At 45.4% G+C, this 17,255-nt stretch overlaps 1 protein-coding gene across 1 annotated transcript in view; it reads left to right on the top strand.

Annotated features, from left to right (window-relative positions):
- Positions 1-17,255, top strand: part of ASAH1 (N-acylsphingosine amidohydrolase 1) — a 49,234-nt gene that overhangs the window by 19,101 nt on the left and 12,878 nt on the right. Inside the window, exons 2-5 of the mRNA XM_075556787.1 lie at positions 8,848-8,894; positions 12,026-12,116; positions 12,542-12,628; positions 15,556-15,634. Coding sequence (XP_075412902.1) covers positions 8,848-8,894; positions 12,026-12,116; positions 12,542-12,628; positions 15,556-15,634 — 304 coding nt within the window. The remainder of the gene's footprint in view (positions 1-8,847; positions 8,895-12,025; positions 12,117-12,541; positions 12,629-15,555; positions 15,635-17,255) is intronic.

Below are 17,255 nucleotides of genomic sequence, written 5' to 3'. Positions count from 1 at the left end.
GGTGGCACTCTGTCCCATGGGGAGACCCTAGAGGAGAGTGGTCCGCTGGCAAACCTGCGGCTGCTGGCTCAAAACTAAAGCAGCCCCACTGGACAGCCCAGCAGCAAAGGATGCTGTTACTGCTCCAGAACCCCGGATGCACATGGACGTGATAGGTAGGTCAGTAATTTCTTTTTCCCTAGCTGGTACTATCTACTCTCTTCTAACCTCCTTCCTCAGACTCGAAGCAGTAGCTTGGCACTTAAAATTAGCTTATCATCTCCACCGGGCTTGAAAACCACAATCCTCAGCGCTAGTAGAAAGATGATAATAACTCAAATAAACTGGGGGGGGGGGAGTGTACTGCCAGTAGCTCTATTAGGTCTCAGAAATGTCCCCACAGCACCCTACATGCTTACGCCCCTATAAAGTTCTGTATAGGCATCCTTTCCTCCTAACATAGCCTGTTGTAAATACCCTTGTACTTCATACAGCAATAAGCCGTACAAGTAGCCCAGTGCCAAAAGACATTCCGTCAATATGGGCTTACCGAGAGCCAAGAAGAAACTGCCCACTTTGTGCCTTTCTGAAGGCCTAGTCCTTATAAAACTTAGAGAAATAGGTCTCCCAAATCCCAACTCTAGCCAGCCTCGAAGGGCTCTTTCTCAGGAATTGTATCTACCTCTTCTGCCGTTGAAGACTCCTGGACAAAGGGCGTAGGTGTATACCTCATGGGTAACCATGGAAACCGGCCCCTTCAAACTCCAATCAAAGAGAGCAGAATAAATACACATGTGCACCATACACGGCCTTAAATTAGTATTATGTCTGTACCAAATGCAGATTAATACTTTGCAGAAAACCGTACGTCAAATCCACTGTGTTCTTTAACTTTTAAATGTTCTCCCACGGTTCCGGTGTTTGAAGTAAGCTTACAGGCTATGCCTGCCAATCCAGTTACCAATACCTCCTAAGATTCCTTTGAAATCTCCCAGGCAGAGTAAAATTAACCCACACTTCAATAGGCATTGCCACCCCATAGCTCTCGTCTTAACCTTATCTAGACTGTTCATCTGCTTTCTCTTCCAGAAGCCACCAGATTACAAATAATACTGAGCCAAGATTTCCACACACACACACCCCACCCTCAGGATCACCAATACCTGAAGCACCGCAGCTCCATTCACCATGGGCCCCAAATGGATGACAGCCCTTCCCAAAGAAGCAGGAAGGGTATGGACCCCAACTCCCTCTTAACAGCAGGAAGTAGCCAGAATGACTACCTGCGTCCAACAGTCCCCAGTGATTTGGGGGTCCATACTCCTTCAGTGGGAAATGGTCAGCAGGAATATTAGGGATCAAAGGGTTGTCGCCACCAAATGCCTGTGCTAAACAAAGATCAGGTGGCCACACCACCTGCCTGATAAGATCAGACACAGGTGAACCCTTTCCACCGATTCCAGACCTTTGTGTGAGCAGTGTCTGCTGACACCAACCAGTCCTAATTTGCCCCGACAGTGCTTAGCTTATGTAAAGCAGCAGGCTTATGTAGCTCCTTAAAAACAACAAAACAGAATGGCGCCCGTGCCAAAGTTCAGCTGCTCACTGCTCACCATCCCCAAAGCTCAAGGCAAGTAAAGAGGCGAAAGAAACCCTTGAACACACTGTAGTCAAGACCGCCTGAACGAAACTTACTTTGGCTCTACTTAAAAACCAGCGTACCCCTTTAACACACGAGGTCTCCCCTTTTAAATTCATGTAAACCTCCCCGCCTAGTCTGCCCAAGGTATCAGCAAAAATACAATAATACCCTCTTGTCCTAACAGCTGACAGCCATGCCTGCTCAGCGTTCTGTCCAGGATCTGTCACCAGATTAAAAACTAACCCCTGACCCTTAACCACTTCCTGCCATGCTTTCCAGCCTGGTGACTGTATTCATAACAAAAATTAGGAAAAAGGGCCACTGCAACCCGCCTGGACAAGCCTTTGGCAAGTAAACACACACACACACACCCCACCCCCCACCCCCAAAGTTGCAGGCCAAGCAGTGTAAGCCCATGAGTCGAGCCAGCCAGCATGGCCACTTACCTGTTGTTCCTGACTGCGAACACCTGCCCCTCCGTGTCCTGCTTCTGTCATGGGGCCTCTCATGAACTGACACCATTTTAAATCTAACGGTCGCTCATCCCTGACGCCCTGTACCTCACAAAATAGATTAGCTGAAGTCGCCTGGGCCCCGACTGCACTCCGACTTAACATTCCCTGTCCCAAGCTAGCTGGGAAAAGCTGGCCTGTTTGCAAGTGAAGCCCCTTCCTCTGTGGAAGCAGGATTGCAGCAGCCCAGCCAAACCAGCTCGACCATCGACCACCGCTGTAACGGGTCAAGCCCCAAAGTAACCTCGGGAATGCCGGCTGCCTTTTAACTCTAGCAGGAAACCCAGGCCTCCCAGAGCACGTCGCCTTTTGCAGTGTAACTTGAAGTAGCGATGCAGTTTATCTTACCGCCTCCCCCCACCCCCCAACTTGGTCTGCCTGTACGAATGGTCCACAGCACTGTGTGTCTGGAGACCCCAAATATGTGTGTGAAAAGGTCAAACAGCCTCACACTCCTGAAAGGTCAGCGCTAACAGCTCTGGGCACACACAGCTCCCGCCTCCAGCGGGCGCCCCGCCCGTGGTCCCTTTGCATCTTGAGTTAGATGTAGCCCATCCGCACTCAGCCTTGGTCAGAAGAGACGCGGGTGTGCCCCTGCTCTCCAAAACCAGAACCGCAGATAGAAACCAGCCGCCGCTTACTGTAAACTGGCCAGATCAGCAGCTAGACTCCCTGACTGAACTAATACTACAACACCTCCAGGCTCTTTGTCCCAAGGTGGCTTGTGCAGCCCTTAAAGTTGTTTTTATACCAACAAATCTGGCATTATCCCTGATACATTACAAAGTGTCAAAGAAAATATAAAGACAGGAAAACCATAAAAGCTAATCAGTCTTGGTCTCAATCACTTTATAACCAGAACCTGTGGCTAACTTCTCTACTATAAGGAATAGCTGCGTCCCTATTTATAATTATATCACTACTTTTGTTTTGACCATGTGTGTGTACAACTACATTTAAAAATTTTTTAAATCATGAATCAACTCTGCATAACTATTAATTGTTAAACTCTTATAAGCCAGCGAACCAAGTAGAAACTTTTTTTCTTTGTTATTGTTTTGAAACAAAGTAAGCTTGCTAGAAGATTTTAGAAGTGACAAACAGGAGTGGGGACTGTGGTACCCCGCCACAATCAACCTCAATGTCACCACAATGCAGTAGTGAAGTTAGATGTCGCCGTGCTCTGAGTCAGCCTGCGTGTGGCCACTTGATAACTCGTGTCATTCCTTCGTAACTTCTGTAACTGCTGTTTTGTTTTTGAAATGGCTGGTGTTGCCTGTGAACCCGCGTTTTATTTTTATAAGTTCCTATTTTTCCAGCTAGCGTGACGCCATCTGCCCCCGTGCCTTGCTTATTCCACAATATAAAAACCCCTCTTGCAGAACTCAGGGCCGAGGGAGAATTAGGCTCCGGCAGCCCCTTGCCCGCCCGCCGGCCAGTGAAGGCGGATTGACCTTATAGTTGCGTGTGGGCTGCTTGCGCTCGCTCGGTGCTGCTGTAGACTGTAACTCTCCACGGGAGGAGAAAGCCCAGAGCTGGCGGCTCCCAGCTGCTGACTTGGAAGTTCACAACACGTAACCGCTCTGCCACCAGGGCTCCTTATGACGTTGTAAATTGTGCTCCAAGAGTGCGATACATGTTGTCATAACCAGATTAAACATTCGTCACGATAGTTCCAACTGACAGGAAAACAAGGTTCAGGAAAATCTGACAGTGTTTCATCAGAGCAGAATTTACTTGTAAATTTGGAAAAGGGACATGAGTGTGTAATCAAAGTAAATAATTCATCGGTTAGCAAAGCAAGGCTAGACATTTATCAGTAGTGAGTTAGGAAAATTGTGTTTGATTGTAGCAGGAGAACAAGCAAGCCAGAGCTGTAGGCGAGGAGACTTGCTCGGGCTCTCAGGGGCAGCGGCGTCAGTGACAAGACACGGACTCGTATTTGGAGTGGGCTTCCTTGGCTCCTGGATTTGCAGTACTGCTATTTGAGGGTCAATGTGAAGAACTAGCCTGCACGAAGCAGTCCAGGCAAGGACGTTTTCAAATGACTTAAGAAAACAACACTTGGTGCAATCTGATGTGGAATCTGCTACGACGTGTGACAGTTGACAGTGGCAAGATTTTGTTGGAGCGTGCAAAAGGCTTAGTCAGATTTACAAAATTTGTGAAAATGCAAGATGTTTAGAATGGATGATTTTAAATTGCGTTATTAGCCGATGGGTACTCTATGGAAAATATTTGCGTCTAGCATGTGCTATTGAAACGGTAATGTCAACCATGCACTTGATTTGTTCTCATGAAGTTAACCATAGTAATTTCTATAAGAAATGGATGCTAAATATACTCATTTTCTAACACCCAGCCGCCCAGCTAGCTTCTTGTTGCTGCTGTTCGCTGTCCTCGGGTTGATCCGGCCTCCTAGAAACCCTCTGACAATGCAGATGCTGAACAGATCATTTTTCTAACATGCAACTGCTAAATCATTTAGCAGTGTTCAAGTTTGGCTAATGTCTGAGCTTAGGACCAAGACTGAAATTTTTAGGAATGGGAAGTTCTGCCACTATTACTGGGCTTTGAAGTGGCTTAGAAAATTAGCTCTTGTGTACAATTAGCACTGTTTTTTTTGTTCAATCATTTTATTGGGGGTTCGTACAACTCTTATCATAATCCATCCATCCATCCATCCATCCATCCATCGTGTCAAGCACTCTTGTACATTTGTTACCCTCATCATTCTCAAAACATTTGCTTTCTGCTTAAGCCCCTGGTATCTGCTCATTTTCCCCCTCCCTGTCTGCTCCCCCATAAAACTTTGATAATTTATAAATTATTATTTTGTCATATCTTAACACAGTTCGACGTCCCCTTTCACCCACTTCTCCTTGTCAGTCTCCCAGGGAGGGGGTTATATATAGATCCTTGTAATCTGTTCCCCCCTTCTCCCTCACCTTCCCTCCATCCTCCTGGTATCGCCACTCTCACCACTGTTCCCGAGGGGTTCATCTGTCCTAGATTCCCTGTGTTTCCAGTTCCTATTTGTACCAGTGTCCATCCTCCAGTTCAGCTGGGTTTGTAAAGTAGAATTGGCCTCATGATAGCATTTTAAGAACTAGAGGAAAGTTGAATGTTTCATCATTGCTACATTACACCCTTACTGGCCCATCTCCTCCCTGCGACCCTTTCTGTAAGAGGATGTCCAAAAAATATATAAAAGAAATAAGTAAAGAGGATGTCCAGTTGCCTACAGATGGGCTTTAGGTACCCACTCTGCACTCCCCCTCATTCACAATGATATGATTTTATGTTATTTGATGCCTGATACCTGATCCCTTCGAAACCTTGTGATCGTATAGGCTAGTGTGCTTCTTCCATGTGGGCTTTGTTGCTTCTCAGCTAGATGGCCACTAGTTTACCTTCAAGTTGGTAGAGCATGATTTCAGAGTTGTGGGTTTGAGCCCTGCTTTGGGTGCATGGTCAACAACCAGGAGTCATCAATACTGTTTCTTAATGAAGTCAACCTAAATTATAAGGCAAAACAGAGCTTATATGAGAAACGTATACTGTGGTTGTCATTTTCGTGGCATTTATGTTTAAATCACAAGTAAGGTCAAGCAACTGTATTTTCACTTGCCAGTTGACTGAAAAGGTAAAATAATATGTAAGCTATCAATGCTCACACCCATTTGCAGCAGGTCTGTTTCTGAGCTCACCCCACAGTTTCAATCCTCCCTACCCCTACCTTGCGTGCTTTTGTACTTTCTTTTTTTTTTTTAATTTTAACAATTTATTAGGGGCTCATACAATTCTTATCACAGTTCATACATATACATACATCAATTGTATAAAGCACATCTGTACAGTCCCTGCCCTAATCATTTTTTTCTCCTCTTTTCTTTTTTTACATTTTATTAGGGACCCATACAACTCTTATCACCATCCATACATATACATACATCAATTGTATAAAGCACATCCATACATTCCCTGCCCCAATCATTCTCAAAACATTTGCTCTCCACTTAAGCCCCTTGCATCAGGTCCTCTTTTTTTTCCCCTCCCTCCCCTTTCCCCCCTCCCTCATGTGCCCTTGGTAATTTATACCTCGTTATTTTGTCATATCTTGCCCTATCCGGAGTCTCCCTTCCCCCCTTCTCTGCTGTCCCTCTCCCAGGGAAGAGGTCACATGTGGATCCTTGTAATCAGTTCCCCCCTTCCAACCCACTCACCCTCCACTCTCCCAGCATCGCCCCTCACACCCTTGGTCCTGAAGGTATCATCCACCCTGGATTCCCTGTACCTCCAGCCCTCATATGTACCAGTGTACAGCCTCTGCCCTATCCAGTCCTGCAAGGTAGAATTCGGATCATGGTAGTTGGGGGGAGGAAGCATCCAGGATCTGGGGGAAAGCTGTGTTCTTCATCGGTACTACCTCGCACCCTAATTAACCCATCTCCTCTCCTAAACCCCTCTATGAGGGGATCTCCATTGGCCGACACTTGGGCCTTGGGTCTCCACTCTGCACTTCCCCCTTCATTTAATATGGTATATATATACATATACACATATATACACACACTTATATCGTTTTTTTTGCATGATGCCTTATACCTGGTCCCTTGGCACCTCGTGATCGCACTGGCCGGTGTGCTTCTTCCATGTGGGCTTTTTTGCTTCTGAGCTAGATGGCCGCTTGTTCACCTTCAAGCCTTTAAGACCCCAGACACTATGTCTTTTGATAGCCGGGCACCATCAGCTTTCTTCACCACATTTGCTTATGCACCCATTTGTCTTCAGCGATCCTATCATGGAGGTGTGCAGTCAATGATAAGATTTTTTGTTCTTTGATGCCTGGTAACTGATCCCCCTGGGGACCACTCGATCACTTCCATGTGGACTTTGTTGCTTCTGAGCTAGATGGCCGCTTGTTTCTCTTCAAGCCTTTAAGACCCCAGTCACTATCTCTTTTGATAGCCGGGCACCATCAGCTTTCTTCACCACATTTACTTGTTCACCCACTTTGGCTCCAACCGTTGTGTCGGGAGAGTGAGCATCATAGAGTTCCAATTTAATAAAAGAAGGTATTCATGCATTGAGGGAGTGTTTGAGTAGAGGCCCAAGGTCCTTCCGCCACCTTAATACTTGACCTATAAATATAGACACATAGATCTATTACCCCATCTTCCTATATATATTTGCATGTACATGTCTTGTCTAGACCTCCATGAATGCCCTTTGACTCCTAGCTCTTTCCTCCATCTCCCTTGACTTTCCTCCTGCCCTACTACCATGCTTCATTGCCACCTGGGCTAGAGTATACCTCTTCTCTAAGCAACCTTACCCTTGATCATTTCCCACCATGCCTGCCACTCCCCCTTCTCTACCATTTGGGGTCCCGTGTTTTTCCCTTGTCCCTGGGTTTGTTAACACCACTTCCTTACCCCCTCTACCCCCCCACCCCAAGTCCCCCCGGAACTGTCGGTCCCGTTGTTTTTCCTCCAGATAGTTCATCCAGCCTGTCCTATTCAGACAGACCTGTGGAGTCACTAACATGCACGAAAACAAGACAGAGGAAAACAAAGCAACAGTATACAACCAGACAACAAAACAACAAAAACAAACCACTGACAAAGAACAGAACAAAACAGTTCACAAGAGAAAAGCTTGTAGTTAGTTCAGGGATCGTTTAAAAGCCTGCTTGACTTCTGCGGGGTTGGCTCTCCAGTGTAGGGGAGATAAGCATGCGGCCACCTTGAACTCAGAAGAAAAGAATCATCCAGCCCATGTCTCTTTATTTGATAATTTCCTGTTCCGGGAACAAATTCGGTTTTCCCACTAAGCTCGAACTACTGTACCTGAGCCAATTGCATGTACTCCTTGTCTTGGGCAGAAGTCTCTATGCGGGGGACTGATCCGTACCTCAAGGAGAACAAAGAGATGCCAACAGTGAGTTATAACCCGGGGTGGTAGACCGGGTACTAGAGATGTGGGCCAGGCTGTGTCAGTGTAGAGGAGGAGACGACTTTTTATACAGAAGGTAGGCAAAGATTTCACACTCAAAAGACTATTTGAATTGGCTCTTAGAGAATAACCAAAAGTTCAGCCAGGCGAGGAAGGCAGAGAGAACAGTACTGTCTGTGCCCCGCATGCTGGAACATTAGCAAGTGGCTGGTTTGTGCGGCTTCAGTAGAAGGAGCGGCAGGAGCTGAACCTAGCATGGTAACAGCCCTGTTCAGTGTGCCCTGAAAATCTGGTTTGGGATGTAAATTCCAGAGCAGATTGCGATCGAGTTGGCTCATAGATTTAAATAATATCCCGATAATATCACATTCTATCAAGTAATTTCCTTTTATGATCAATCAAGCCCACTTAAACATTTCCCATCTGTTTTTTCATGTCTCATTTGTACTCAATATGTTTGCAATAGAAGAGCCATCTGGCACCTGGCCCTTGGGGTTACCATGGGTCAGACCAGCAGTCAGGGTGTGAGTGGTTTGGGTTTTGCCTCCTGTGCAAACTGAACCAAGAGTAAAATTACAGTTTGGGGGTTTTAGAAGCTTTTGTGGTAGGATGACTTTTATGGTAAGAGTTAGGGAAGTAGTGTAAAAAGGCATAATCAAGGAACGATCGAGTCAACTTATTGTTTTGAAATTACCTCGTTAGATAGCAAGCATGTGTTATGCGCTTAACTTTTTATTTTCTTTGTTTTTTTAATAGTACACAGAAGACTGCAGAAAATTAACCTATCCTCCTTCTGGGCCCACGTGAGTAAATCTCAAATGTACAAAACTTACTTTGACCTTGGTGGAAATCTCCCACTCTGTATCAATCCCTTTCATAAAAATAAGAGTGTAAGTCTTGTCTGTGTCTTGAGACACACTCTGCCCCCAGGCGTTTTTGTTTTGGCTCAGATTCTTGACAATTATGAAACTATCCGGGGTTAAAATGCTCTTTGTTATCAAAAGCATAGAAAAAAGCAGGGACAGTGGTTCCCTTCCTCCCGAACGCCTCTTTCTTCAGCTAAGCATTTTCCTGATCTCGGCAAGCAAGGGAGTGCTCAGCCTGGTCACCATGCTGGCCCCGGGACCCGCTGGAGTACCCGGACAGAAATCACCAGATTTCCCCAGAGCAGAAGTGGAGTGTTCCAGACATACACCGTGGTCTGGGAGTCAAAATTGGGGGCGGGGGGACAGACAAGGTTTGGAGAAGCAAGGGGAGGGCCCAAAGCCTGTTAAATGTATTTTACCAGTAATCTCTCTAGCTTAGCTTTCTGGCCTTTCCACAGCCTTCTGTGTAAATGGCCCCGTAAAAAAGGTATCCTCTTACCAGGCTCGGGGTGGAAAGGGGAGAGAAGGTGGTGAGAAAGCAGTCTTTCCTCCGTGTTCCGTCCTGTGCTTGGTGACGGCTCTACTGCATGGTCCGCATGATCGGTGTCAGTGGGGTTTGCATGTAAAACTTGATCCGCAAATGGTGTGCTATGTGCCATATTTATTTTATAACAGTAAACAACAAAAACAAAACGAAATCAAAATAACGTGAATGTCGCCTTCCTGGATGTTCAAGGAGTAGGATTTCATATTAGCACGACGATGGCGTTTACATTCCCTGCAGTTTCCCCACGTACAGCTGTTCCACCACTATTCTCTAAACACCAGGTTCCACACCGGCCTCTGGGCCAGAAAGAGGGCAGCTGGGTACGTTGGCTTCTTTTGGTTCTATCGGCTGCGCGTAGAAAGAGGCCGGGCATGGCGTCCAGGTAACCACCCTCAGTGTCGCTCTCACAGCCTCCCTGGCCCCACTGGCGCCAGCGTGGCCCGGACTTCAGGTCTCCTTGGTTAGCTCTTTTGACTGGTCTCACTGCCCCCATTCATTGACCATCTAATGAGTGCTTTCCATGTTCAAATCCACCAGCTGCTCCTCGCGAGAAAGATGAAGCGCTGTGCTCTCATACAGATGTACAGCCTCAGAAACCTGATTTAGGATCTCTCCAAGTCCAACTTGCATTGATGGCCATGTTGTTTGGCTTGTTTCCGTGTTTAAGGCGTGTTATCCACTCCCTTTCGTGTATACCTGTGTGTGTCTGCTGAACAATCTCCCTGAAAACCTTTCCTGCTTACGTTACAACATAACTAGTTTTATGTTGCTGTGTTTGAGTATAGGCTTGTGTGTATATGGCTACACCTATGTACATTTTTACACAAATATCTGTGGGTATGTACAGTATATGCAGACATGTATGCACTTATTCATACATACAGATAGAGAGCGCCTGTGACCTACAAAGTCAGCAGTCCAAACCCACCAGCCGCTCCATGAGCGAAGGTTGCAGCTGTCTTCTCCCACAAAGATTTAGTCTCAGAAACCCAAAGGAGCAGTTCTCTGCCCTCCAGGGCTGCCGGGTAGTCAGAATCCACTCAGTGACAGTAGGTGGTTTATGTATAAATACACAGTGCTGTAAAAAGTTTGTGAAAATTCAATTATTTTTTAATTATGTTTTCTCAGCCTTTTGTAGCACCTCTGTGAATTGTGTGTGTGTTACACCTGCACACCTTGTTCTTGTTTTTGTTTCCCCCATCATGTTTTTCTGTTGGGTGCCTTTGCTACACAAACATCCTAATATTTCTTCTAATCCTCTGAACAAAAACAACAACAACAAACGGATCTTGAGATCTGGGAGAGAAGTTTGTTACTCATATACCTTTGAATGAAAAACAATTCTCCTGGATCCAGGAGGTCTTCCTTTCCAACAAACTCGTAGCTTCTGGAGGAATGTACGGTTGCTATGAAGGAGGGCCAGGTACCTGCTCATCCAGCCAGGCCAGTCCCAACTGCCCTGGAGAGCCAGGGACTGACAGGAAATCAGCCCTGCACCCATCTGAACCCCATTAGCATTTCTTTCTCCTCCTCACTGGATGCTGAGGGCCTGCTATCTCTGCGTGTGTGTTGTGTCACTTGGAGTAGTTTCCACACCACCTGGAAGCCTTGCAGGTTCAGTCAGTGATGACTATTCATCATGATGACCTGGTCGGGTGAATCCTACATTTCAGAACTGGCCCGTCCCTATTATCCGTAGCAGAGTTGGAAGATAGGGGTACAGTTAGTGTCCAATGCCTGTGTTGCTCACTGTCTCTTATGAATTTCCCAGAAGCCTCCCTACTCGTGACGTAAATATGAGGTGGCTTCAAAAAGCTCACAGAAAGGTGGAATGACAAGATACTGACATTTTCCCACAAAATTTCTAAGACCACTTCATGTTTAAGTCCATAAGAAATTAAAGTGCAGTTGGTCTATACTCAGACGTTTTAAGCACTTGTTTAAAGAGAGCCAAGGCGTGGGTTCGTGTTTTAGTTCTTCGTGCCATTTTGTTAACCAAATGAATGGGTGTTCTCAAAGAATACTGGTTCACGGAGGCTTTCTTACGGAGCGGAACGGTTTCTGGAGTTTCTCATTCGCACCGAATTGAAATCTCCTGTCAGAGGTTCATTTCTGTTTTGAAATGCTAGAGCCTGGGAACCTCGACTGGAAAAGAATAGCAGCTGAGGGGCTGTCGGGGCATGGTTTTGTTAGCTGTTTGAGGAGAGGCGCAGCGGGCTCGCAGTCCCAGGATTGCACCTTTTCTGACAGTGCCACTGGAGTGCCCAGCACCTGTGGGTACTGCCACTGTGGCACGGACGGTTAGTAAACACGGAAACCGACACGCGTGCTGGGGGAACAGCTGCTCGTAACAGGGAAGGCAGTCATTGTGCACATGTGCTTATGATCCGTCAGAAATGGAATTTTGTTTTAAATTAAGAATATGTCTCTAAGATACCAGTTTATGTCAAATGATCCACCTGTCTTGGGGGGAGACGGCTATTGTCCACCATTCCAAGATGATATCTACCTCTCCTTACAGCTATCGGGGTCCAGTCCCTTGGTACACCATCAATCTGGATTTACCACCCTACAAAAGATGGCACAAGGTGATGACCGACAAGGCGCCAGTGGTAAGCTATGCTACTTCCGTCTCTATTGACAATGTTGCTCAGTGTGATTGCGTTCTGAAAGGACACGCGAAGTTCCCCACCAGGTAGCGGAAGAATGAGCTTTCAATGCTTTTCTTCATGTGCAATGAGTGATCTTAGAGGAAAATGTGTCATCTCTTCACATCTTCCTGCTCTTTTTCTTTTTGCTAGTGTTTCTTTTCCTCTGTGTCATTTCTTCTTCGTCTAAATAATTGAGAATAAAGTACCACTTTACTACCAAAGTTACAAAGTTTATATAGTACTGTTTTGCAATTCTGCTGACTCTAGCAATGTGTATTTTTGTTCTGCTCTGCACATCCAGGCTCACATCTATTCTCACGATAATAATGCTACTCTTAAATGTCAGTACTTTATATTTAACATTGTTTCATTTACCTATTTTTCAGCTGAAAGTTATAGTGAATTCCCTGAGAAATTTAGTGAATGCATTTGTGCCGAGTGGGAAAATCATGCAGATGGTGGATCAAAAGTTGGTAAGAAGCAGTGTTCTTACGAAGACTTTAGATACGTAGTTGAGAAAGGCTCTTGTCTTTATTTAGAGACTTCAGTCCACAGCCTCTTCTCAAAAGCTCGTACAATATTGTAGTTACTCTATACCACTGGCCAAATGGCGGGGGCTGACATTTCTGGGGCTTGGTTAACCTTAAGATAACTGGACACGGAGTAAAATGGCACAATTGGGTAGAGGACTGTTTGATGCTTTTTAACTTGAATATAAATATAACTTTGCTAAAGTTATACACACAAGAGACTTAAAAAGTTCATAGAAAAAAATTGGAACATTTTGAAGTCTTCTCACCCCAAACCCTCCCTGTACCCCAGAGTTCTTCAGCAGCTGTGACCCTTAAAACCATTTCATTATCCTCCTGGTCACATAAGACTCCAGTTTTTATTTTAAAAGCCCCTCCCCTTTTTAAATCATTTTATTTGGGGCTCGTACAACTCTTATCACAATCCATCCATCCAACCATTGTGTCAAGCACACTTGTACATTGGTTGCAATCATCATTCTCAAAACATGTGCTTTCTACTTGAGCCCCTGGTATTCACTCCTCATTTTCCCCCTCCCTCCCCACACCCCCTATGAACCTTTGATAATTTATAAATTATTATTGTCTAACACTGTCCGACATCTCCCTTCTCCCACTTTTCGGTTGTCCATCCCCCAGGGAGAGTGTTATATGTAGATTTTTGTGATCGGTTCCCCTTTTTTACCCCACCTTCCCTTCACCCTCCCTGTATCACCACTCTCACCACTGGTCCTGAAAGGATCCCTGTGTTTCCAGTTCCTATCTGTACCAGTGTACATCTTCTGGTCTAGCCGGATTTGTAAGGTAGGATTGGGATCATGTTAGTGGGGTGGGGAGAGGAGAGAAAGCATTAAAGAACTAGAGGAAAGTTATATGTTTCATTGTTGCTACCCTGCACCCTGACTGGCTGGTTCATCTCCTCCTCGTCCCCCTTCTGTAAGGGGATGTCCAGTTGTCTACAGAAGGGCTTTGGGCCCCAATCTGCACTCACGCTCATTCACAATGATAGATTTTTTGTTCTTTGATACCTGATCCTGTGGACACCTCGTGATCACACAGGCTGGTGTGCTTCTTCCATGTGGACTTTGTTGCTTCTCAGCTAGATGACTCCTTGTTTACCTTCAAGCATTTTAAGACCCCAGACACTCTTTTGACAGCTGGGACAAAGCCCCCTTTTAATGTAAAAAGAAGCCCTGCTAGTGCTGTTGGGTAAGCATTGGGCTGCTAACCACTAAGTCGGCAGTTCAAAAAACACCAGCCCTTCCTTGAGGGAAAGATGGGGCTCTCTGCGCCCAGAAAGATTTGTACCATCTGTAGGGTTACGCTGAGTCAGGATTGACAGAATGCCAGTGAGGATTTGGGTTTCTCCAATTTAGTGGAGTGTGAAAGGCCTGTTCCCCACGGCCCCATGAGACCCTCGTTTAGTCTTTGTTCTAGAGTGCTCCCCAGGGTCCAGAAGATTCAAGTGTTCACCGAGACCCCAGGTGCAACAGATTTCTTAACCTCAGCACCATTGCCATTTGGGGCCAGATACTTATTAGTTGTGAGTGCGGAGCTCTCCTGGGCACTGTAGAAAGCTTCACGGCCTCCTGGCCGCTCCTCACCAGTATTGTGAAGTGTTCTGGTGCCTGAATTTTGGACTCACACTGCTCACGACTCACTGCCCATGAGTCAGTTCTGACTCTGTGACTCTGTGGGACTGGATAGAACTGCCCCTGGAGTTTCTGAGACCATAACTCTTCCTCCCAAAAAGCAGCTGGAGGTTTCAAACTGCTGACCTTGCAGTTGGTAACCCCATGAGCAGCCCACTGCACCACAGCGCCCTTTGGATTCAGAAAGAACCTGGTCTCCAGGCTGTGGGTTCCTGGACACTTTTCTTTTTTTTTTTTATGACACATTTCTTGATATCTGAAACTTCAGTTTTTTTTCATCAGGGAGAATAATATTTACTACTAATAAATATTTCATATAGCAGTTGTGAGGATTAAATGATATATTCAATAAATTCTCACTAAGTTCATATAGGCTAGGATGTGCCATATTTTTGAAGCCATGCTTTGACATCTTGGGGGGGAACCTCCTGTAGGTCAAGTTATCCAAAAACACCCGCTTGGCGAAAATAAACTCAACTTTTAAACGGCAAGAGGCAGTGAGCATAGATTGGAATTTCATCGTTAGTGCATAGTTAGGAGTTGTTAACTGCCACTATGTTGTCTGCCACTAAATTTATTCATGGGCCCATCTTTTGCCAGGAGACACCTGTGAGTGCTTGTTGGCTCCAGAGCAGCCATGAGCCACGTGAAAAGACGAGTGAGTGAGTGAGTGAGTGTGTGAGTGCAGTTTGGTAAGCGGTGGCTAGAGAAATAAGGCCAGGGGTGCCGCAGTTAAGTCATCCTTGTGTTGTAGTTCTCGTTAGGTCAGCCAGCACCTTCCGGGGAAATGGAAGAGCAAGGTAAAGGATTCGGCAGTTAAGATGCCATTGTGTTGTAGTTCGTGTTAGGTTGCCCACGCCAGGTCATCCAGCGCCTTCTCTTCCTGGCGCAATGTAAGGGCGTGGAGAAGTAATCCCTGATAATCCCTGAGAACAGATGAACTTAAGGAAATAAAGGCAGAAATTACAGAGCCAGGACTATGCACTGCAGAATTAAATATGATTTAGAATCTTATAGAAATCCCCAATATAAAAATGTGTTAATTACATCTTCTGATAGCAATAAGAGGGGGCTTCGAAAAGTTCATGGAGAATTCCCATTATCTGTTTATTCTATTTCCACAAGCTTTTTGAAGACCCCTGGCAAGTAGAATAATCTGTAAAACAACCAGATCTCGAAGCAGACCTTCTAGTTGACTGACTGTTCATTTGTTTTCAGCCTGAGCTGCTTGGCAACCTCCCAAGTCCTTTTGAAGATGAAATGAAAGGGATCGCAGATGTCACCGAAATACCTTTAGGTAAAGTTCCTTTTGCCATCTTTCAAGCATTTTTCATTGAGCTACGTTACACATCACGCACCCCATCTATCAGTGTGTGGCGGCGTGCGTGTTTCTGCAATGCTAGAAGCTACGCCATCCACAGTTCCAATACCAGTAGGGTGACCCAGGTTGGACTGATTTCAGCAGAACTTCCAGACTAAGACCGATGGGAAAGAAGGTTGAGACATCGAGAAGCTTGTGAATAACAGCAGAACTCTGTCTGACAGTGTGCCAGAAGATGCGCCAGTCAGGTCAACGGGCATTCAAAATAAGACTGCGTTCTCAAGTAGGATCAACTTTAATGACATGGATGTGGCAAAGCTTTCAGGACCTTTATTTGCTGATGTGGCACAGATCCTTTAAAAATCGGAAGGTGAAATGTACCAAGTATGACTTAGGAAAATTGGAAGTGGTCAAAAAATGAAATAAAATGCACGGAGACTATTGAGCCAAAATGGCCCGGTACTGGCAATTTTGAGTCAGACCATCCTGCAGTTTACCATACTGGGGAGACACATTGGAGAGGAATGGCATTAAACTCATCCCCAAAGAGAACATTTCAGAATCTGTCTTGCAGTTCAAGAAGTCTGTGTGTGAAAAGATATTCTCTATATGTCTAAAAAGGAGGCCAGTTAATATAACTGTTACTCAAATTTACATGCCAAACACTCAGTCCAAGAATGAAGAAATTAAAGAATGCTACCAACTTATTCAATCTTAAGTTGATAAACATGCAATCGACATGCATTGATAATCATTGATGATCAGAATGTGAAAATTGGAAACAAGAGAAGGATTAGTGTTGGAAAATATGGCCTTGGCCATAGAAATTATACTGGAGCTCCCATGATATAATTGTGCAAGACCAGCAAACAACTTTTTAGAGCAGCATAAATGATAGCTGTACTGTGGACCTCATCAGAGGGGACCCATGGGGATCAAACCGACTATATCTCGGGGTAAACATGGAGGTGCGGGGGGCGGCGGGGTGGGGAGGAGTGCGGGGGGGGGGGCGGTGGGAAGGAGGAGCTTAATATTATCAGACAAAACAAAGCTGGGGCTTTGTTTTGAACAGACCTTCAGTTACTCCTATGCAAGTTCAGGTTGAAGCTAAAGAAAATTAAAACTAGTCGATGAGAGTCAACTACCACCTAAGTGCATCCCACCTGGATTTAGAGAGGCCATTTCAAGCAGAGGTTCGACACGTGAACACGACCAAAGACCAGATGAGTTGAAGGATGCCATCGAGAACATCATGTACTTAAAAGACAGGAAAGAAAGAAAAGGCCAAAGAAGAGACTGAACTTGAACACAGAGTCACTGAAGGGAATGGGCAAAACGAGGACCTAAATGGACCAGCCAGAAAACTTAGACTTTCCATTCAGTGTAATTTACCCACGTGTCCATCTCTAAAACAGCACCACACTGCCTCACTTACTGAAGCTTTGTAGTTAAGTCTTTAGAATTAGATGGACTGTTCTAGGCTATTCGTGTTTCCCAAAGTTTATAAACTTGGGGTGGGTGGGGTGCTACTGATAGTTGGAATGATCTTATAATCTACAGTTTAATTTGGAGAGAAGTGACATGTTAATAGTACCAA

This window comes from Tenrec ecaudatus, chromosome 8 (genome assembly GCF_050624435.1).
Source record: "Tenrec ecaudatus isolate mTenEca1 chromosome 8, mTenEca1.hap1, whole genome shotgun sequence".
Taxonomy (NCBI): Eukaryota; Metazoa; Chordata; class Mammalia; order Afrosoricida; family Tenrecidae; genus Tenrec; species Tenrec ecaudatus.
Note: the sequence above shows the minus strand (reverse complement) of the source record. Positions and strands in the feature narration are given on the sequence as shown.